The sequence below is a fragment of the Varanus komodoensis genome, unplaced genomic scaffold (genome assembly GCF_004798865.1).
Source record: "Varanus komodoensis strain SLA01 unplaced genomic scaffold, ASM479886v1 scaffold13_3, whole genome shotgun sequence".
NCBI classification, from domain to species: Eukaryota; Metazoa; Chordata; class Lepidosauria; order Squamata; family Varanidae; genus Varanus; species Varanus komodoensis.
The window spans coordinates 6,066,856-6,090,019 of record NW_025335409.1 but is presented as its reverse complement, the minus strand read 5'-3'; the positions used below and the strand labels follow the sequence as shown (position 1 = coordinate 6,090,019).

Here is a 23,164-nt window from a genome sequence, read left to right as displayed (position 1 = left end):
TGCTCCTAGCCTAATGCACTCTTTCACAGCCAAGGTGTCATCCTTAATCGACTTGTGGCACAGTGGTCTTTTGGAAACTTACTGCAGTGTATTACTTAAAGGAAAGCCACTAGAGCATGAGCCACTCTCATTACTTTTTATTAAGGCAATGTAATCAAAATTCAATGTCAATCTCTTTGGTGCAGACTAATGGCTATGTACAAAAGGCAGCCAGCATTCATTTTGCATTAAGCTCAATGATTGTAGTAATTTGGGAGAGTCACAGTGGTTGTTTATAGTTGTCCTTTGGCACTGTGTTTTGTGCTTTTGTGTATCATTCTACTATCAGGAATGTCTGAATAATTTCTCTATGGAATCCAATTAATTACCAACTTTGGAAATAACATCTTTAATATTAGAGATAAATTACAGTGGGTGCAAGGACAATTTTAGATTATGCTTTCATGTTTTTAGCAGGGCCACTTTGAAGCATTTTCTACCTTCATCCTTAAAACAATTCCCATCATGAAATGCTGACTGTCATATTGCTAGAGCAGAGTTTAATTAAATGAAATTTGAGAGATAGTGCTTGCCCATTCTAAATGTATTCTCTTGATAGTTCGTTAAATTAACGAGCAAAGTGATGCCGAGCAGAACTAAGCATATATTTGTGACACTGCCTGTCAGTTATGGGTGTGTGTGTATATCAAAGAAATGCTATTGCATAAATAGCTTAATACTTGATAAGCTTCTTGAGAAGATGAATTCTATCGTTTCATTATATGCAATCTAAGCTTAGTCGCAGCACAGTAAATTTAATATTTGCTTGCCTGTGTTTTAGCATTCTAAACAGTAGATATTGACATTGGTTATGCTTAAAGGTTAACGTTCAAATAACTGATAGTTATGAAATGGGTGAGTTGCTATTGTATAAAGCTATGCAATATGTCCAGTTTTGTAAGGTCAGAAGGAATGCCATTGAATTTAAATAAATTGCTTATAAAAAGCTATTGTCAGGAGTCTGTCTTAAAAAGTATTGGCGTGATTCCTTATGAATGGAGCACTCCTTCCATCTCCCTTAAGAACATAAGAAAAACCATGCTGCATCAGATCAAAGGTCCATCAAGTTGAGTACTCTATTCACACAGTGGCAAGCCAGCTGCCTGCAGGATCCCTCAAGCAGGTTGGGTGCAATACCACCTCCTGCCCAAGCTGCACAGCACTTGGTGTATGCAGGCATGCCACATCGGGTAAAGGAGGTAGCACACAGATAGCAAAGCCACTGATGGCCTCCTCCCTTCTTGGTACCATGAGGCACGCGTCTCATGGTAAGTGCCATAGTCCAGTGGCAGAACACATACTATGTGTGAGAAAAATTCCAGGTTGAATCCTTGGCATTTCCAAGTAGGACTGGGGAAAACCCTGTGTGAAACCTGAGGATCCATTGCCAGTTATGATTAAAAAAAAGAATAATGAATTTCAGGGACCAATGGCCTGAAACAGCATAAAGCAGTTTCTTGTGTTCCCAACCATAACCAGCTAGAACAGGAGACCAGTATGTTTCCTCCTCCTTTGACTTATTGTGCTCAAGGTTGGTATGAATTCTGGTTCAAGTTCTGGGTTTGAAAGCAAGGAATGGCAGAAATATGGGCTGGCTTCCTGCTCTAGAAAATGGTAGATTCAGGGTGCCCATACTGTGGAGGAAGAAGGTTCCGTTGAGAGTCTTTTAAGCTCTATTTGTGTGTTTGTAGGTAGGAATTGTGCATTAAATGTTTTCTCCAATTTTAATTTGGTTCATTTGTTAAACTTTTATTTACTAAACATCTCTAGAGAAGTATGTTAGTACATAACTGCATAACAGGAGATGATATCAAGGGCTAGTGAAGGCTAGGGGGTTGGTAAGTGGAAATAATTGTGGAAATGTGGAATGTTAAAACAATTTCAGCAGGGAAGAGGATGTGGTACAGAAGTGGTTAACTGATAGCCATTCATGGAAAAGAAGAACAAAATACAATGAAATGTGACCTCCCTAGTATTTGCTAAAGGCAGGAATGAGTGTGGTATTAGCTGTAGGCAAACAACTGGAAAATATGATTCTACTATCTATAGATAAAATGTCTTTCCACTGCAAAACACTTACTAGATTTCTCACAAGCTTGCACATTTTGCCTGTCTCAAACCTGTCCCATTTAAAACTTACAATTGTGCCTTGAAATCTTAATTTCACAGATTTAATTTTACCCTTGCAGATTTCCCTTTCTCATACACGTGTTTTTGTTGTATCATATTGTGTCCTACTGTCACTGCACTGTGGTGATGGTGGTGAATAATTGCAGTTAGATTTTTTTTTAAACTACCATATACCATAGGGCTTTCAATCCAGAGCAGATTCTTGCAAATAAAAGTGGAGACTAATTTTTGTTGTTTCTCCCTGAAAATCTCTGGATGTTGGGAAATCCTCTGGAACATCCTAAGAGGTGATACAGGGAAAAGAGGGAGTAATCAGTTACCATCTCCCTTCCACTTATGGAAACCTCCACTGAATGAAAGCCCCTTCTGCAAATGCAAGGAGACCAACCATGGAATTAAAGGTACCTTTGGATCCAACCCTTTACGCTGACATTCATAAAACAGAAATAAAAATAAACGCAAGTCCTGAGAGCTGCAACTGAAGGGGAATGGCCAGATTACTCTTAGCAGCTGTGTGGATGTGGAGAGTCATTCTGTTTTCTGAATTCTTGCTGAGCAGAGCAGAGGAAGGTGCCTTAGCTGGTCTAGGGGCTATACAAGCAAGCAAGCAAGCTCCCAGAGAGTAAGCAATGGGGAATGCCTTTTAGAAATTTGGGTGCAAGGTTTGGAAGGAGAGGCACCTAACCATTCTTTTCCTGTAACATGTGCTTACTTAATAGTAGGACGCTGTTGTTAACCTTCAGGGAAAATGGGAAAGCACAAGCCATTCCAATACAATCGGTAAGACAGAATTAAAAAGGGAATAGAGGCTATGGATGGAAAAGACTCTAATCTGGATTTAACACCCAGCCTCTCCCCTTTTAAGAATGTCTTATTAGTCTTAGCATTCCATAAAGGGTCTTGTCTGAAAGAATGTGAGCTGGGAATTTCTAATGGCAAACTAAAACTATTGTTGGAAACTCTGGAGTTTCTGGGTTCCTGCCTTACAAGTGGTGTAACTAAAAACAGAATTTTGTCAATAATTGTCGTTAAAACAATCTTAGCTATGGGCATTTGTTGTTTTTCAGTCATACATTGTGCAGGACTACATATATAGTATAATAAGTGCAGGAATTTCATAATAATCTGTTCTTCTCATCTTCTAAGGGAATTGTTTTCCAACTATGTGGATTAAGTTTTCAATTTCAAAGGATTTGTTATTTTACAATATTTATAAGAAATGTGATTGCTATAATTCAGTAAAGCTCTGTTAAATCATATACCAAGCATTACCAGAAAAACAATTTTAATTACTTTTCTAAGGTGTTTTAAAGTTCACTGTTAAGAGACTCTGTTTTTCAGAGTAAAACCAAATACCATTCCTGAGTAAAAAACCTTTTTACCAAAGCTTATCGAATGTGAACTTCCTGAGCGATTTATGGAATTCATTGGTTCAATGTATTAGAATTGTTTAATGAGACTGTCTAATCTATATGTTACTTTGTGATCTAGGGAAATCCAATATAACCTAAAATTATTTGAGTTTGAAATTATGTAGCAATTATTTGTCTGACAGTACCATATATTAAATATAATTGGTCATTTGGAGAAAAATTTAATGTAGCCCAGGAAGCCTTTAACTTCCAGTGTTGATGACTAAGAGTAGACCGCAACATGGAATTTCTGGGATACACATGAATAAAGAATTATCACATGACTAAATAGTGAAAGACAAACCCCATCAGTAAAAAGGATCTGGAGATGCATTGTAAACAAAACTACAAAAGAGACTAGGTTGTAATTCCAGGGTAGCCAAGATAGTGGGGATGTTTCCTGCTTTGTGGCCTGCGTGGAAAGGTCGGCTGCTAGCCTTTTAGCAGGCAGATAAGATGCCTTCTATCAAGTAGATTAGTCAAGAAGGCAAGGAAGGATCCATCCCTCCCCTGAGAGCCCTTCTGCATTTAACTGGTGGTGGTTGAAGGAAGGAACTTGATGTCTTCTATTGTTAGCAGAGAAACCAAGTGGTGGAACAGAGGAAAGGTGAAATAATTTAACCCTCCTTTATCAGCTTCTTAAAAGGTAAAGGTTTCCCTTTGACATTAAGTCCAGTCATGCCTGACTCTAGGGGGCGGTGCTCATCTCCGTTTCCTAGCCAAGGGAGCCAGCATTTGTCCGCAAACAGTCTTGGTGATCATGTGGCACTGAAGTGCATGGAACACTGTTACCTGCCCACCAAAGTGGTACCTTTTTATCTATTTGCATTTGCATGCTTTCAAACTGCAAGGTTGGCAGGAGCTGGGACAGAGAGCTCACCCCGTTGTGCAGATTCGAACCGGCGACCTTTCGATCAACCAGCCCAGCAGCACAGTGCTTTAAACCACTGCGCCACCTGCATAAAATTGTGTGCTCTCATATGTATGCAGTTCCTGGTAGTACACAGTTACAAAGCTATCTAATTCCAATTATGTTTTGTTTTTTTCTGCGTTGGGCATTCACTGGCCTTGAACAGTTGCAGATGATAATTTAACTAAGCATCCATACCTGATAAGTTGTAAACTCTTTCTTACAATCTCTAGGTCAGGGATAGGGAACTTTCAATTTATGCTCCGAATTTAGGCCTCCAGCCCACAGTATCTCAGACAAGGCCCTTTCCTGAAGCCTTGCCCCCTAAATGCTTGTGCAGAGGAAGATCTCCACAATTACCTTGTCACTGACGGAAGGTAAGAGTGGGATTTTTTCCCCCTGCCAATTTGACTTTCCTTTGTCCTGTCAAGAGTGGTATTGTTTTAACCATCTTCTCAGAAATTTTAAAACTTACACAGATCCATTTAATAAGTTGCTGAAGCAAGTCCTCAGTTTTTTAAAAAGAGCAAATTTTATGCACATATTTATACTATGGAGTATTTTGCTACAAATTTGTGCAAATGTATGTTTAAAATTTGTAAACCACCGGAAGGCCCACACTGGTTAGAGAGCTTGCTGTGCAGTATGTTATCATTTTGGGCTTCTTGGCTTCTTCCAGAGAAGGGGTAGGCAACTTCCTTGGATCATGGACACATTTGGTAATTTGACAGACTATGCTGGGTACCACCATGGAACTGCTGCCATGGAAAGTGTGATAAAGCTCAAGTAAGTTACCCAAAAGGATGAGTACAAGGCAGAACCAAAACACATTAATTAACTCTTTTGAACCCACAATTTTCAGCATCAACAGAAATCTATTTCATCCATTAACCCTAATTCTACTTTCCAGTAAGAAAAAGAGCTAGCCTACCAGCACCATGTTGCCTACTCCTGCCTTTAAAGTATATAAAAATTTTCATGTTCTTCAGCCTGATGCTTGGGAAAAGATGGGAATTTATAGAAACATTTGCTGAAGTGAATGAACTTTTTCAGCATCTAGAGGAGGCATATCATTACTAAACACTGTATCTCTCCTGGTATTCTACTCAAGAATGAGTTATGGAATGATCATGCTAATTGTTGGTACAAACACATAGTGCATTTTGCATAAACATGTTATTTACTAAGCTGGCATGCATATAAATCTTTGTATAAAATATGCATGTATAACTTGCACTTTTTTAATGGAGAACCTGTTTCAGCAACATTTTCAATAGGTTTGCGTAAGTTTAAAAGTGCTGAGAAGACTGTTAAAACAATTTCACTCATTTCTTTTCATTTTGATATAAGAACTATTATTTCTTGAAGATTTAGCATAATTTTATTATTGAAAACTGCTGTATAAGTACTTTATGAAAGAATACTTTTAGTCTGAAAGGAGGCAATAATTACATCTGCCGAGTCATTCATTACATCTGCATGCTTACTACCAGTGAAATGGAAAATTTAAATTTAGAATTATTGCAGGCAAATTACCTTTATCAGTGAAATAACATCTGCTCACGATTATATATATGGGGGGGAGAGGGAGTAAGGGAGAGGGAGAGAGGGAAGAATGAATCTTTTTTAGACTGTACATTTTCTTTTTGTCTCTTTGCATATTTTATAAAATAAATCGCAAGAAAAGCTTTGCACTTAACTGTCCATCTTTCAACATGTTAGGAAGAAATAAAGACAAACCCATGGGAAATTCAGTGTGCTTATTTTTTGTTAATGGAGTTGAAGTGCTATGAATTGCCCCGGCTTGTTGCTTTGCATTACTTTAAAATGCATTCCAATAATCCTATATAAATGTTGCTGCAAAGTAGATGCAACTATTTATGACTACCTGCTGCATCTCCCTATAAGTAAATGCATTGATTAGCTTGAACAAACATTTAAATCTAAAGTAATGTGTGCATTTATCAACTTACAGTATTTATGGCTGCTTATGACACTTCCTTTTAAATAAGTTAAAAATTCAGTCTCATCCCACTGGTTATGGATTATCTACCAGCTCTAGCAAGGGCAAAGACAGTGTCAACAGTGCTTGTCCTTCGTTGTCTCTGTGCATCGTACATATTGGTTCTGTGCCTGGGCAGAGCCTTGATTCTGGAAGCTTCCATAGCTGAGAAATTTTTGGTTGGAACTCATCCCCCCATCTACTTCTTGCCTATTCTCTCTGTTCCTCTTGAACCACCATTGTGGTTGCCATGTTGAGAACACTGTCCTTTCTTGTTGGAAACACTTATGAACACACTGGAGTCTTTGTTTTTTAAAAGGTGCTTACCGGAAACTCATTTGAACTTCTGGATACTAGGATCCTTCAATTTCTGTCTTGGAAATAAGTCTTCTTGGTTGCTATGACATTGGGAAACTGGGTTTGCTGCACTTCGAATTGACTCCCCATACCTTGTCTTCCACAAGGACAAAGTTGTATGCTGGTCAGCCTTTTCCTTCTTACCTAATGAAGTATCAGATTTCAGATCCTGCTGAATCAGGACATCTTGCCATTGTCATTTTCCCCTTCATCTTCCCTTTCACTTGAAGCCACCATGTATACTCTTGAACTACGAAGGGAGCTTGCTGTTTATAATGCAAGATCTGAATTATATAGGTGCCTCAATTCCTCTGCTATGGAGATGAAAATAAGGGACTTTCAGTGCTCCCTCAGTTGTCATCTTGGGTGGTGCTAGCCTATGAAATTGCAAGAACAGAGCTAGATACACTGATTTGAGGTCCCTCCTCCCATGCAATAATTAAGTCAACTGGCTTTACTTAAGGGGTCTCAATTGCAGACTTATTCTTGGTGGCCACCTGGTCCAAGCCATGCACTTTTATCAAATATGAATGCTTGGATAGTGAAGCCAGAGCTGGTTGATTTTTTGGTTGGCCAGTTCTCTCCATTATATTATAATAAGGACACTGATCCGTCTCAGGGAAGTCAGCTAGTAAATAGCCTGTATATGCGATGCAAAAAGACCATGAAGAAGAAAGACAGGTTGCTTACCTGTAACTGTGGTTCCTTGAGTAATCATCTGTGCATTCATGCAACCAACCCTCCAGGTTGTTGTTGGGACTTTATACTACAGACATGGATGGTATCTGGAATGACATTAATACTTTTTCTGAATTCTGAGACCACAATTTCAAAGGAACTGAGAGTGTAGGTAGATACCCACTGTTAGTAGATGTGGGGGGCGGGGGGGGGGGTAAGCTAGCTCTTTTTAGACTTGCAAAGCTACCCAACACGGAATGAGCTCCCCTGGAACCAGTAAGAAGTTTTTAAAAATGAAGATTCATAAAAATGAGCTTGTAAATACATTTGTCTTTATTATCCATCCCTTTTTAAAATGATGAATATGATATAATGAAACATATTCACCTGGTGTATAAGACAATCCCCCCAATTTTGCCTCGCTATTTCCAGTTTCAAGGGTTGTCTTATACTTCTATATATACAGCATTTTCATTATTCTTAGATTGTACTTTATTATTGCAAAAGGAGGCCTGTATACCCAATAATTTGCTTCTCTCTTACACCCTCTAAAAAATGATATTTTAGGAAGTTGGGGCTTCTGAACAAAATGTATTACATCATGGAACAATGCAGTAGGAAGGGGAATTATGCAAAATTGGGTGAAGGCACTTTGTGTGTGGTGCCTCTGCCCAGTCTGAGGTGATGGCTGTTCCTCCAACTGCTCCAGCAATGCAGTTTGGGAGAGAATCTTGTCCTCTGAAGAATCCTTTCAGGGGCACAGGGGGCTGTGGGAAAAGATCAGTCAGTTGTACCAAGTTCCTTCTACTTCCACAACCATTGAATACATAAATACATAACTGTTTAAGCCATTAGTCTCTGCCACTTTAGGTACCTATTTTCATAATTAAAATAAAATTGTATAATTATATGTATATGTGTAGTTTACTGCTTATTATTACACTTGTATAAAGCCTACAGGGTGAACTATTTCTATTTCTTTCTTTTTAGAACAAATACACAGACACTTAGAGCAACATGATGTGAAATACCTTCAGTTTGCTTTCCGCTGGATGAATAACTTGTTGATGAGAGAAGTTCCCCTGCGGTGCACCATAAGGCTTTGGGACACATACCAGGTGAACAACTGTTTTGAGCCTGCATTATACCGCATGGTGCTGTTTGAAACATCATTATTTAAAGTAACTAAGCTAGCTGATCTCTGTTGAACTGCTGAGTATTTGGCATTGTTGAAATGTAAGAATCTTAATATTTACAACCAAACTTGACAAGCATATTTTATGGTTGTCTGCTTTGGGTAGAATAAGTATCATTTAAAATTACAAAGGGGCTATAATTTCCCACAGACTATTATGGGCAAGACCTTGGAAATATTAGTGTCATTATTTGCAGCTACCAGAACAGCAAATTGGAGATTGCATGGCAAACACTTAGAGCAACTCTTAAGCAGATTCAATAATTTTCATATAAAACTGCATTACCACTAACCCTTTTGACATGAATTTGTAATTCTCGAATACACCCTGAATTAAGCCTCTATGTATGTAGTTTACACATGTGTTTTGTTTACTCTGGCCTTTTCTCCCTCAGTCCTACTATAAAAATCTAGTTTATAATATCATTTAAGTCAGGGACTAATATATTTTGCTTACCTTACTCTCTACAATGTCATATGTGTTGCTAGAATTACATAAAATCTAATTTCTTAAAACTGTTAATTTCCTGTCATTTTATCCTGCAAATCAATATGTTTCATCAGTGTATTCCACAAATGTATTATGAGTGTGTGAGTTTTTATATTAAAAACTGAGTTCCTCTCCATGGGTGGTTACAGGAGATCTGTCCGTCCAAAAGTATGTTCACAGAAATCTTGTTCTGTTGCAAGTTTCTTTTATTTAAAAAAAATCTGAACATCTCCACACACACTATTCTATCTACCAGGTTCTTATGATCTTTCTTATGAAGCAAATTTTGAAAAGCAGAAAAACATGTGTAGACAATAAAATTGGCGGCAATAGAACAGTGTTGAATGGGAAGAGGATTTTTATTGTTTATGTCCTCTCAAATAACTGTGTCTAACTTACCATTGGAAAGTTACCAATAAGCAAAATAAGCAAGTTTTGCTCTCAAAAGGGAGTCTCCATAAAGTTGGCACCTTTGGTGACTCAGCTCCACCAGTGGAGGCAACCAGCATTAGTTGGGTGGATGAGTCCAATGAGTAGGGCCACCCAAACTGATCTGGGTGCATTGGTAGATTAATTTGGGAGAAGGCAGTCTCATTTAAAAATCCTATTCTTTCAATTATTTAGATAATTTTATAAGGTCTCTAGGTAGCATATACATTTTTTTAAAAAAGTCATAAAACATAAATGCAAAGCTAACAGAAAATCAGATTCAAATTAAAGCAGAATCAGAATAAAACCAGAAGAGAAAACAAAGAGTGCCCAAGGTCAAAAAATCACCAAAATGTGTTGTTAAAATTGAACAATCTGGGGAAATAAAATGGCCTTAATCTGGTATCAAAAAGGATACAACGTAAATACAATGTGAGTCTCTCTGGGAAAAGCACTACACTGGGAAAAGTACTGGATTGTTTCTTCATTACCAGCCTCCTGGTTCCACTTGGCAGGGTTTCTGGGATGGGCCTGTAAAGATGATTTTAGGTTACATGCAAGTATATTTAAAATCCCTGTACAAATATAGATTTGGTATGCACTGGCTACCTGTGAATTGTTTAAATCCCCCCTGCCTCCCAGGGAGCTCAAAATTGCTCCATCCCTAGGTTATTTGGCACAACGTTCAAATCTGGAATTGAGGTTATTGGATGAGAGACAGAGTTGTAACTTATTATTAGGGTTCATATCTTTGGCAAATGTTCTACTTCCTTTTCTAGAAGCGTAAAATTGTTCACTAAGTAGCAAACAGAAGGCCAACTCTTTCATGTTCTTTCCAAACCTCTAAAGAGAGTATTGAAAATGTGGAAATTGGGATGTTTCCAGATTTCTAGCTTGGGTTGTTATAACTTCATTCTTGATTTATTAAATAGCCAACTATCTTGCCCCTGTAGACTGGTATTCGCTACTAGCTTATTATTCAAAAGTGTGCAGATTTGATTTCATAGAATTTGTTAGAGGTGCAGCAACCATGGATTAGCTTAGTACCAGGATACATGCAATTTTCCAATTAAGGGAATTATACATTGTTTTATTAAGACTGATTTAATGATATTAACTAGTTTAAAGGTGAGCAACTGGAATAAACAATTGCATTCTTAAATGGACAGTTTAAAACATTTTGCAGCTAATGATATGGAAAATGTAGCTTACAAATCTGAATTTAATTACAAATATATGTGCATATATGCATGGCCATGCTTCTCATAACCACATTCATTAATCCAAACAGCCTAAAAATAAAACCAATGGTGAGCCATTGAGATCAAATCCAGGCAAGAGAGTTGAATTGAGTGGTTTGATGAAGTAGGGATAGAATTTGATAAAAGAAAGCAATATCTCGTTGCCTGGCTCTCCATTGGTAGTATACCCATTCTGCTTCATGTGCAGATCTCCTGAATTAGCTAGTTGTTGTTCTGTGATGGTGGGTAACGTGTGAATTTGGAAGATTGCAGTGGGGCCAGAATGTCCTGCAGATCAGTTATTGTGTATATAATTAAACTGAAGATAATTAGAAATAGATAATGGTTATGCTGAAGGGAAAATACTGGAATGTGGATTTCACTTATTTGACAGAATTCACCCTGGAACAAAAAGCTTTTCCTCTCAAAATCTATTACAAAAGGAATATCTGTCTACATTATTGTTTTAAAGCTAAAATGAAGAATCCCATCTTTTTTATAGCAACTTACAATTTTACTTGGCGTAAACCTCTTAGCACAGCAGGAAGAGAGCAAAGCTTATTTATTTTGGGCTTGCATTTCATCAGCAAAATAGCAAGTTTGGGGTTTACAGTTTATCCTCACCCTTCTCAAGTACTCTAGTGATTTTGATTGTATTGTTCAAAACTCCATTCCATCTTGTCTGTCTGACATTTTCTCCCTAGAAGGCTCATGGCAGCTTCAATTTAAAGATGCTAAAGTACTCATGGCTCTCCCTACCCCCATCTCTTCACTCTGCACCTTCTATAATTTATAACAGCAGAACGGCCCAATCTGTGCCTGAAGTTTGTAGTCTTGAGAGTCATCTTGACTGTGCATCATATTTGTGATCTCATCTAAGCCATAGCTTAGTCTGTTGTTTCTTTCCCGAACACATCTTGCACTCTCGCTTGTTATGCCTCTGTCTTTAATAGAAAATATCCGCACATTCCTCAACCATTCCTTCTTAGTGTTTTGGACTGCAGCTGTTGTCAGCCTCAGCCACCATTGCAAATAGCTAGGGATGGTGGGAGTTGTAATGCAAAACATCTGCAGGGCATCAGGCTGGAGAAGGCTATAATAGTCCCTTTGATCAGTTACTGTAACTTTGATTATACAGTGGTTCCTTGGCTCACGAACTTAATCCGTTCCACAACTCTGATTGTGACCCAAATTGGTTGTGACCCAAGTCAAATTTCCCCATAAGATTCAATGTAAATAAAGTTGATCTGTTCTGGCCCCTCTGAATGTGGTTCTGAGCCAGTTTTTGGTCACGAGCCAAGTCAAATTTCCCCATAAGTTTCAATATAAATAAGGTTCATCTGTTCTGTAACTACTTTTTAAAATCAGAAACAAAGTGACAAAGAGCAACAAAGTAACAAAGTACTGTACAGTACAGTGGAGAACACTAACCGAGGTGAGGGGAGGTAATTGTTTTGAGGGAGAGTCCCCCTCCATAAGGACACTGGGGAGATCTCTTTCAGGGCTTTCCTCTCTCCTTTGTCTCTTAGCTGCAGGGTCAGTTTTGGTAAAAAATATGTCTATAGTCACTTGTTTCTTCCTGCGCTGCATAACCCTCCAGAAATGAGAGACCACGTTATTGTTCATCAGATTCAACTCTCTGTTCATTACAGTTATGTTGGGGTGGGGCTTCTCAAAGAAATCCTGGCACGGGCACGCTCCTGCAGGAAAGATGGGCACAATTTCGGCCATCTTCCCCCACCCCCCTGCAACCAGCACAATCATGGCAATTCCTTCTACAGGAAAGACAGGTGCAGCACAGCACAGCCGTGAGCATGCACGTCTTCCCTGCATGAACACAACTGCGATCGTGGCCATCTCCCCACTCGGGGTGGGGGGGAGATGGCTGCGATCTTGGTCACTACCCAATGTGGAGTTCGTGACCCAAGTCAAAATTTTCATGAAATTTTTGTTTGTGACCCAATTTGGTTGTGAGCCAAGGCATTTGTGAGCCGAGGTACCACTGTATATTAAATTCCTTTCAATCATATATGGAAGCTCTTGGCACAGGGTGGGTCATCCAATTTATTCAAACTTGTGCTTGAACATTCCATGTTAAAGCTGACCTACTCATATATGTCCTATTTGCGCTGCTATTAATAATTCTCATATCAAGGTAACCATAAAAATGTAATGTGTGAATGTCTTCTCTGCAAAGTTTGGTTCATAGACCAGAAGTACCTGTATTGCCAGAATATGTTCTCTCTGTAGAATGTTTGCATATTAGATAGCTTTGTATGTCATGCAGAAGCACCAAGAGAATCTGAATTTCTCTTTCCATGCAAATGATATGATGTGCAGTGAGAATGTTGTATATTGTCTATGGATAGACCAGACAGATCTCCCATGACTTGACTACTCCAAATATTACCTAATAAGAATAGGAAAAGAGTGTAGTTGCCATTCAGGCTTCCTCTTTCAGTGCTTCTATATAACAACTGAAGTGGAGGTTGCTGCTTCTAGGTGTTGTTCTTGGGTGATTAGAGAAAAGCAGAAGCATGGCTGTTGAAAGTCAAATCATTAATGTGATTTAAGGCAAATTTGTGCATGGCAAGTTTTACAATTTGTGGTTTAGGCTCTCAGAATTGTGACCCCCATTTGTTACAGCTAAGGTTAACTTATAGAAGTAACTAGTGATTTGGACTATTCTTTGAAGTTGTTTTTTATCGTATTAAGCAGTTCTGCCTTGCAATGAACTTAAGTATATATAAATTGTTGGGAACCCCAATAGAGTTGAGTGTAAATTGGGCTTACATCTTTGTCACTTAGAAAAGGAGAGCTGTTCATACATTTAGTTGCAGATCACCATATGGGTAGGCCACAGGTAATTAGCTCTACTGTCTATACCCAATAGGTTAAATCCAAACATACTTGCTGATTCATTGAAATCAATGGACTTAACTTAGAGTATGATTTCAATAGTTCTGTTATAAATTTGAATACATCTAATCTAACCCAGTGTAATGCAATTATATTTGTACCCATTTTTAACATCTGCTGGGAACCCTCACTAGTAAAGTCAAGAGAAGAAACATCATGAGGTATTCGTAAAACTGAGAGGCAAAATGGATATATGGTTGGACTAGGACTATGAAGACACACATTCAAAGCTATAATCAATCTTAATGCTCATGTTGGGCTAGTCTCAATCTAATCTTCTTGAAATGTTGTAGTTGGGCCATGTGCCTTACCCTCTGCTCTTTTGTGGAGGATGGCATGAAAATACTGCAAAGAAAATGCATCCTATAAATGGCTCTGTTTATAAACAAAAATAATTTATGTTAAACTATCAGCAGCATCCTAAACCACAGTAATCCTTGAGAATGTTACCTCTGAAAAGTACAAGTCCTTTAATCATTGGAAATCTCCTGCTGTTTCTTTCCAGAATGAGGGTATAGGAAAAGTGGGGTAATCCAACTTCTAAATAATAAATAACATTTCTGACTCTGTTGAGAAGTGTGTCTACAGGTGCACCACATTATGTATGAAAATGCAACGGCAACTTAGGGTAAAGCTTTTGAAATGTTATGCTTTCATGTCCATATATAGTACAAACAGTTTACATATTTTCTTTTTCCCTGGGGTGTGTGTGCGGGGAGGTGGGGGGAGAGACTATTAACAGATTTGCTCAACAGAACAGCCACATGCAGTTCTCAAACATCTGACATTTACTGTAAGTGAGCAATGGACAATGGGGGCAAGGCAGTGGGTAGCAAGTGGGCAACTGCAGGTAGTGGGGACACTTAATGGCAAGCAGCGAGTGAGCGCTCGTGGGTGCCTGCAGCAGCAAGCTGCAAAATAAACACAAAATGCTGCATGCAGCTCCCGAACCTTGGTTTGGCCATGCCTGGTCTATAAGATTGTCTAGGAGCTAAATAATAATTGCAGGACAGCAGTAGTTAAAGTTCCCCTTTTTTATGAACATGTTCCTAAATAGTGGTTCTCCCCATGATAGAAGAGAAAGGGTCTATCATCTTTCTTTTCAAAATTGTCTCCAATGTTAGTGCTAGTAACTCACTCTGTATCAGTCATTCTTTCCCCCCAGCATTGGTTGATTTACTGCTGTTCAGCTCCTGGACACAATTCCTTTGCTTACTATGTGCCACATCTGTTGTATAGAAAATATGAAAATCTTTTTGTCAGGGATCTCAAAATACTGTCTGGTCAGACCATCCACCCCCCCGCCACAACTCAGGAAATAGTTGACCGGCTGCAAGGGGGAAGCTCTGTTTGTATGACTGCTAATGAATAGGTGTGTGGATTGGATGGTTATGTGGGATCAGTTGTGTTACAAAATTTCCCAGATAATAGATGCACTTGACTGAGAACATATTGTACTTTCACAGTGGCAGAGGAATGGGAACAGTCATTTACATTTTTTCTTTACTTCTTAAAAAAAGAAATTAAAAAGGAATTGGTGGGCATGTAATGACGCTTTCAAATTGGTTCTGTGGTACTTAAATATGCTATTCTTCAAAAATTCTGGATTGACATTTGTCTTTCTGGTTAGATTAGAAAATTAATGATGCACAGAGGAACGTGACTGATGGATATAAAATACTGATAGAAAATTAGAAAGTTGACAGTCTATCTTTTGGCATTTGTATGCTCTTTAATACATTTACATTGTTCACTCTTTATACATTCAATACCATTTCTCTGATAATCCTTTTTTTCCTCTCTGTTTCCCCAGTCAAGCTCCTGTTTTGTTCAATAATGGATTGGTGATATAAAGAAATATACCATATGAAGTCAATATAGAAAAACACTGAAAGAAAGGCACTGAAAGACTGGCAAATGCAGTGGAATTTTTTATTTTCCTGAATGAAAAAGGTGCTGGTATGAGAGAAGAGGGAATAATTAATTATGAAATTAAAACTTTGCTGTTTCTGTGTGGCTGCCTCTACTTGCATTTTGGGAATAAGATGAAAATCTGTTCCTGTATAAATTCATAATAAACAACTCACAGCTTGTGAGGTGAGGATTGTATTTATTCTGTCAAAAAGCCCTAGGTGGGCAACTTGTGACAGATGTTTTGGGCTGTAACTCCTATGATTCCTCACCATTGATTATACTGGTTAGGGCTGATGGGAGTTGTAGGCCAAAACATCTTCAGGGCCACAAATAGCAGACCTGTGCTCTAGATTGTTAAAATTCATCATGAAATCTGATTCATGCCCACTCAAAATTAAGTTTCATTAAGTTCAATAGGACTTAATTCCCAATTAAGTTCATATAAGATTGAAGTCTAAATATTCCAGAGTCCTGTATCTTTATATTCATTTCTAATTGAAACCATTTCCAGAGATTTGGAAATGGCAAAATCAGGTTAAAAACATGCTTGCATTCTATACTCTTGAAAATGTAATTCTGGTCACTAAAACCTGTTTGGAATAGGTTCGGCAAGGGGCGGCATAGAAATGTTATAATAATAATAATAATAATAATAATAATAATAATAATAAAAAATAATTAGAGGAGCTGCACCAAGCACAGTGCATTATGTCCGTGCAATTTACAAAGTTGGAACAAATGCTGTAATATGCATACCTCCAATTTCTACCCCAGTTTTCTACCAGAAGGGCTCCCAGAGTAGCTTACAGATAAAATAACATTTAAAAACAAGATATTCCTTGCTCTCAGGATTACAATCTAAAAGATATGACATAGAAAAGGGAGGAAAAAAACTCAGGCACCAGTTCTTAAAATGGCAATTTATTAATAATAGCTACCTGTATGGACACAGTTCAGGGGCAGGAGGAATCCAATGGAACTGGGTGGTCTCTCAGCTTCCCTTCTCACCCTATTCTGCATCCTGATTAGAAAACTGCTGCTTGGTGACAGTTGGGTAAGAGACAAAGGCAGCAGTTCTCTCAGGAAGCATGGAATTTCCATATAGTTACAAAGTTATGATGTTTCGGTACAGCCTGACTTCATTAAATCTGTGAGAATTGTGCCCCTTCAATGGGATGTTGAGTGCACCCCTGTTTGGTAGGGTCTGTTTGGAGCTGTGTGACCTTTATTTCAAGAAGTGAAGCTAAAAAGGCATGATGATGTCACTTTTAATTTTATTTCATCTGTGGATGCTGCTGTCAGTCTTTCCCATGGCAACAAATAGTGCCAAAATAGATCTGTGTTAATTTAATTAGAGTGAAGTAGTGTTTTCATACAATGTTCTCCCCACACCCGGTAAATCCATTAAGAATTAGAATTGGTTTTGCCTTTCTTGTGTGTGCTTTTTCCAGTGCAAAAGGCAAACATGACCTGCTGTTATATTGAAACAGATTTCACAAGAATAATATTTTAAAAAATCTAACTGGTTGAAGGATGCTTTTTTTAAAAAAAATGAGAAAAAACATTTAATGACCCACTAGTACTAATACAAAAATGTAACGTGTAATGTTGACTTGCTGTCAGTGAGGTCCTCAGAGGTGATCTTCTGTTGCAACAGTGGATGGCAGTTTAAAAAAAAAATTAACAGAAGCATAATTTAGTTGTGCGAGTGTAAGAAAATTAGCTAAAATCCAACAAATATTAACACATTCACACTGTATTATGCAATCCATGATTGCTAGACATGGAACATAGTCTAAGACTGTCAACATACAGCTGTAAGAAGGCACTGAGACCACTTCAACTATAATTGTCCATCAGTGATGCGATACATCTGTTCAAAAGGCCCAGTTTTGCCTGCCAAGCCTTCTCAACTAACTTGTTGACCCCAGTTGGCCACTGCAGATCAATAGGGCTAGCAAAGCAGGATCAAGCTGATCTACTCTGTCAGCACTGTATCGTTGCTTGGCTTTCTGGTCAGACCATCTCTCCTCCCTATACCCATTACTCAGGAAATAGTTGACCAGCTGCAAGGGGAAAGCTCTCTTTGTATGACTGCTGATGAATAGGTGTGTGGATTGGATGGTTATGTGGGATCAGGGTTGGGTGTGAAAGGTGTGTATAAGGGAGAAGAGAGATCTAGTAACCCTAGATAGGGAAGGGAGGTTGGCGACCACACAACATGGCTTCCACAATAACAGGTCCTGCCATATGAACCTTGTGGAATTCTAGGACAAGGTTTCGAGGTGGCTAGATGGAGGGCCTGTGGTCGATGTAGTTTACCTGGATTTCAGCAAGGCTTTTGGCAAAGTGCCACTTGATATCCTGGTTGATAAATTGAGGAGTTTTGGGATAGACCAATGCACTGTCCGATGGATTAGGGCATGGTTGACTAACTGAAAGCAGAGAGAAACTATTAGTGGGGAATCAGTGGGATGGCAGTGGTTGACTAGTGGGGTCCCCCCTCAGGCTAAGATGGTTGTCCTCTCTGACATGCCTACTTTTGCTTTCCTAAATTGTACAAATGATAAACTTAGCTTGTCCTTCTAGTTAATTTCACAGTTTGTGACTCCTTTAGGCATGCAGCATGTTTATCTCTTAAGGATTTATAAATTGCACCCATCACCTTTAATTAAATCTGAAGCACTGTATGCAGCAGATTTTCCAACCTGGTGTCTTCCAGATGGACTGAACTATAGCGCCCATCATTCTGGCTGAAGATGGTGGGAGGTGTAGTTAACATCTGAAGGGCATCAGGTTGGAGAAGGTTGTTATAGACTCTGTACAAAAGCTGGCTTAGTGCAGTAATAGTTGCTCATTTTATTTGTTAAATAAGCATTAAGCACTTGAGCCTTTCCACTAAAAAAGTGCTCAGGGCAACTAGCAATAATAAAATACACATAAAACACTGTATTGCACATAAATCATTAAAATCAATAAAACATTAGTAAAGGAAATGAAGAGAACCCACCAGTTAAAAACCTATTGCAGCACACTATTCAAAACCCAAAGTCTGCCTGAATAAAAATGTTTTTGCTTGCTGGTAGCAGATTCCAAAACAGAGCTAATGTGGCTTTCATTCTTAGAAAGTTCCATAGCCTGGAAAATCTGCCAAGAAAGCCCTTTCTTATATTCCTGCCAAATGTGCTTCCAGAGCTAGAACAGAGAGATAGGTGCTTAATATCTAAGCATGCTCAGGTGGGTGCTCCCAAGTAGGGTAAGACTTTATAGATTATAACCAGTACTTTGAACTGTACCCAGAAGTGAATAGGAATCTATTGGCACTGGCATAACAAGGGAAATGCATGCAAGCTGTAACCAGCCCCAATCAATAGTCTGCCTGAAATATTCAGAACCCACCGAGGTTTCTGAACACCGCATGGGTAGCCATGCCTGGATAGTATCAAAATCACTCCAATAGACTATAAATAGATGAGACTAATCCAGGAATGGGTATAACACACTATCATCAGCTGTGCACATGCACTCCTGGATGCTGCTGAATCCTGGCATCCAAGTTCTAGACTAAATCAAGGAAATATACCTAAGGTTCTTCATTGTGGTGTCTGGGCATCACACACATATGGGCTGGAGTATATCAAGGAATATACCTAAGGTGCTAACCTGCATCTTTAAGGAGAATGTAACCCCATCCAACAGAGGACAAATCCCTATTCTTTGATCTACTTTAGGCTGAGCAGCAGCACTCTGGTCTTGTGTGGATTAATCTTGTTGTGGTTCCTGTTGTTCTCATCCAGTCCATCAGACACTGATTTAGTACTTGAACAAGGTGGAGCTATGAGAACACCAAAGACCAATAGTATGCCATCAAGTGGAAATCCTCCAACGCCACCTTCTAAGATTGCCTCTCCAAGAAGAATTAAAGACACCATAACAAGTATTATCCCAAGCAGAAGATATAGAAGGATTCCATGATTGGTAGTAATATGTTCCCATCAGGGTCAGGCTGCAACTTTTTATGCCTGATCTCTGTTGATGGTACTGTTCCAGCTTCTGCAAAATCTCTGTTTGGATTTATTCTTCCAGACTTCAATCAATATTGGTTACTTCCCGGTTAGATTTCTGTAATGTGCTATATGTGGGGCTGCCCTTGAAGACTGTCCGGATACTTCAGATGGTGCAAAATAGAGCAGCCAGGTTACTGACGAGGACTGGGCGTTATTCTCATATAACCCCAGTCCTCTACCAGCTTCACTGACTTCCCATCGAAGTCCGGGCTCAATTCAAGGTGTTGGTAATCACTTATAAAGCCCTTAACGGCTTGGGACCCAGATACCTAAAGGAACGCCTGCGGCCATATTTGCCCTCCCGCCCCTTGAGATCAGCAGCAGAGGCTCTCCTCCGGGAGCCTTCCATGGAAGATACTAGGAAGCAAAGTACCTGGAGGAGGGCTTTCTCTGCAGTGGCACCCCATCTGTGGAATGCACTCCCCAGAGAGGTCCACCTGGCGCCGTCGTTATTTGTTTTTTGGCACCAGGCCAAGACCTTTTTATTCAAACAGTATTTTAATAATGTTTAATATTTATATATTTTAATTGTGCAGCCAGTGTGTTTCCAGGTTTTAATTGTAATTGTTATTGTTTATTTCTGTGAGCCTGAGGCTATGTAGCAAGGGGACGGCATATAAAAACTAAAAAAAAAAAAGTTACAGTAGTTTGGTCCCACCGATATATATGCATAAAAGAAAGTCAGTCTGACAAGTGGCTTCACTGATACTGTGCCTAGTGCTATCCAGTCTCTTGTCTGGCTTTCCTAACTCTCACTGATATCATTAGTACTTGTTCTTTGGTCAGATAAACAGGTGAGTTCTACCTGTTGGTGCCCAGAGAAGTACTTGTCTTGCATATGGGAGTAAGTCTGTGAACTATTGCTTGTACACATCTGTTCTAAATGTTCCTAATTTAGCCTATCCAGGAATAACAAGTTTAACCCTGGACTCTGCCATTATTACGTTATAGATTCTATGTTGTGTTATAGCAGGAAATGGGGATTAAATAAGATATGTTGGCTTAAAGGCAGAAATCTATGGAAGTTGCTTTGGTCATCCAACCTATCCCCCTTAAAGAAAGCATTAAATATTCAGTACTCAGGAAGGCTGAACCATGGTTGATATTTTGAATACTTCATTATTAATACAGTAGCAGCACAGTCCTATGAATGTCAACTGTAAAGTAAGTTTCACTGATGTTGGTGGGGCTTACTTCCAGGCAAGTGTATACAGGATTGCAGCCTAAATATTCCATATATGATTTTTCTGTTGTGGCTTTTCAGTTGCAAAATAGGGACTGTCAATTTTATCTCTATTATGTTGCTACTTTATTTGTACCGACACCAGACCATTCTCGTTAAACTATGTGACATGCTCTACTTGATATATTATTTATATTCTTATATATCTGCCTTAGCATCTGCACCTGAGGATTTTTTTTTATTTTTTTTGGTCATTTGTGCATTCATTCTGCTAAGTGAGGGAAGGATGCCTTCAATTGAGTCTACTCATTGCTATTCCACCTGTGTGACTGTGCTTCCTTAGCAGTACTATTGAATCCTTGGTATTCATTCCTTCACGTGGATATGATAACAGAATAAAGGAGCTTTACAGCTGGTTGCAGTCAAGTAGCAAGGCCATTGTAAAAGCTCACAAGCAAATCACTGATGAATGCCATTACTGTTGGAAGCAGGTAACAATTGGAGATATCTATATTTTTATCTGAAGGGATGATCAGTTGCAGTAGATGTGTCCATCTGATGCTTAAGTGGCTTATAAATTGCAGGATGTATATTTCAAAGGAATTTGCAAAGTTTCAGAAAAGGAAGCAACAATGTATAATGTATAACAATGTATAAAGTTGTCATTTTAGTATCTTCCAAATACTAAAGGTTTAGTGTTGGTTCTCGGGAAAGAATGAATATTTGAATTCTTAACTCACAATCTTATTTAACAAACTCCCTTTAGGACACTACTGTATTTTTCAGAGTAGGACATGCTTTCAGACTTCATTGCAAAAGCACAAGATTTGTTGCAAAAGTCTAGAAACATTTTTCAGTTTAAACAGCATTGGTGGATGAGCTTTCTGGATGGCCATGAGAAGCAGTTTCTATCAAATTTCTTTAAGAAATATGTCTTTGAAATTTCTTTGAACACATGAGATTCCCATTCTTTGGGCCTTTTCACATATGGACTCTGCATATATACTGTACATTTTGACAGGGTTCAGAAATGAATAATAAGCTCATGTGGCTTTTCTGTTATGCATTGAACCCCAAATCATGTCCATGGGCATAATAGCCTGCAAAAGTAAGTCCTGATCCATCATTGTGGTTCTTCATTTTTGTAAATAGTTAATTTATACACTGACTTGTTTAAAGACAAATTAACATTCAGTGTTCTGTATCCATGAACTCTAATTATTTGTCAATTGTCTGAAAGAAATTAAAATACAGAAAATTCAAGATTGGTAACAGTTATGCAAGAAGATGGCATTCTTCCTTCCCTGTCTGGCTAATTTCAGACAGTCCATAATGCTTGATAAGATATGAAGCCTTTTTTCCAGAGCCACAAAAATAGCCACTGGCCTCTTCATTTAAGAAAGAAGCAATACGCACATGTTAAAAGAGTCAAGGAAAATATAAACAAATAATAATAAAAGAGATCACTGTCATATAAAGAAAGGCCTAATTGAGACTCCATTCTTAGGATTAGCTGAGGGGAATGCTGTCTGCCTGTTTCACGATGCTTTACATAAAAGCAAATGGTTCTAAAATCTTAAGTTTCATGCAGAAGAAAAAATAGAACTGCAACTTTCTGGCCAATTATATGAAGAACTATGAGTTTCAGGATGGACATCAGCCTTCTAAAACCTGTTTTCTTCCAGATATGTTGGGGTATATCTCTCATTACACCCAACCAACTGTCTAGGAACGATGGGGATCATAGACTGCTATGTCTAGACTATAAACTATCTGGTTTATAGTGCAGACTGCAGAATTTTTAGTTAAGAAATATTAATAGCACTGTTTAGCTAGAACATTGAACCTTGTCTATCATAATCATTAATCTAGACCTCATGTTTAAAACTTATTTTCATGTAAGATCCAAACAGCAAGAGAATAAGACTGGATTAGCTATGATGCTAGGCAAGGTGCCAAACAACATTCCTCTCTCACATAATTTTGGGAGTGAATATTTTTTTATATTGGAAAGATTAATGAAAGGGAAGAAAGCCTGACTGCACTTGTAAAAGAGCAATTCAATTTCGAATTTGTCAAATTTTAGTTGGGATCCATTCTACAGTACAATAGAGTGAACAGGGCATTATTTCTCCCTACCCTCACCACTTCATATATAGCACAAGCCATAACTTGAAACAGAAATGAGCATTTCTTTC

General features: G+C 38.5%; 1 protein-coding gene across 2 annotated transcripts in view; it reads left to right on the top strand.

Annotated features, from left to right (window-relative positions):
- TBC1D22A (TBC1 domain family member 22A) overlaps positions 1-23,164 on the top strand; it is a 144,464-nt gene that overhangs the window by 89,009 nt on the left and 32,291 nt on the right. Inside the window, exons 11-12 of one of the 2 annotated variants that reach the window (XM_044423414.1) lie at positions 8,519-8,646; positions 15,616-15,898. In XM_044423414.1, coding sequence (XP_044279349.1) covers positions 8,519-8,646; positions 15,616-15,639 — 152 coding nt within the window. In that variant the 3' untranslated portion in view covers positions 15,640-15,898. Of the gene's footprint in view, positions 1-8,518; positions 8,647-15,615; positions 15,899-23,164 lie in introns of those variants that run through there. The other variant, XM_044423413.1, reaches the window with a different exon arrangement.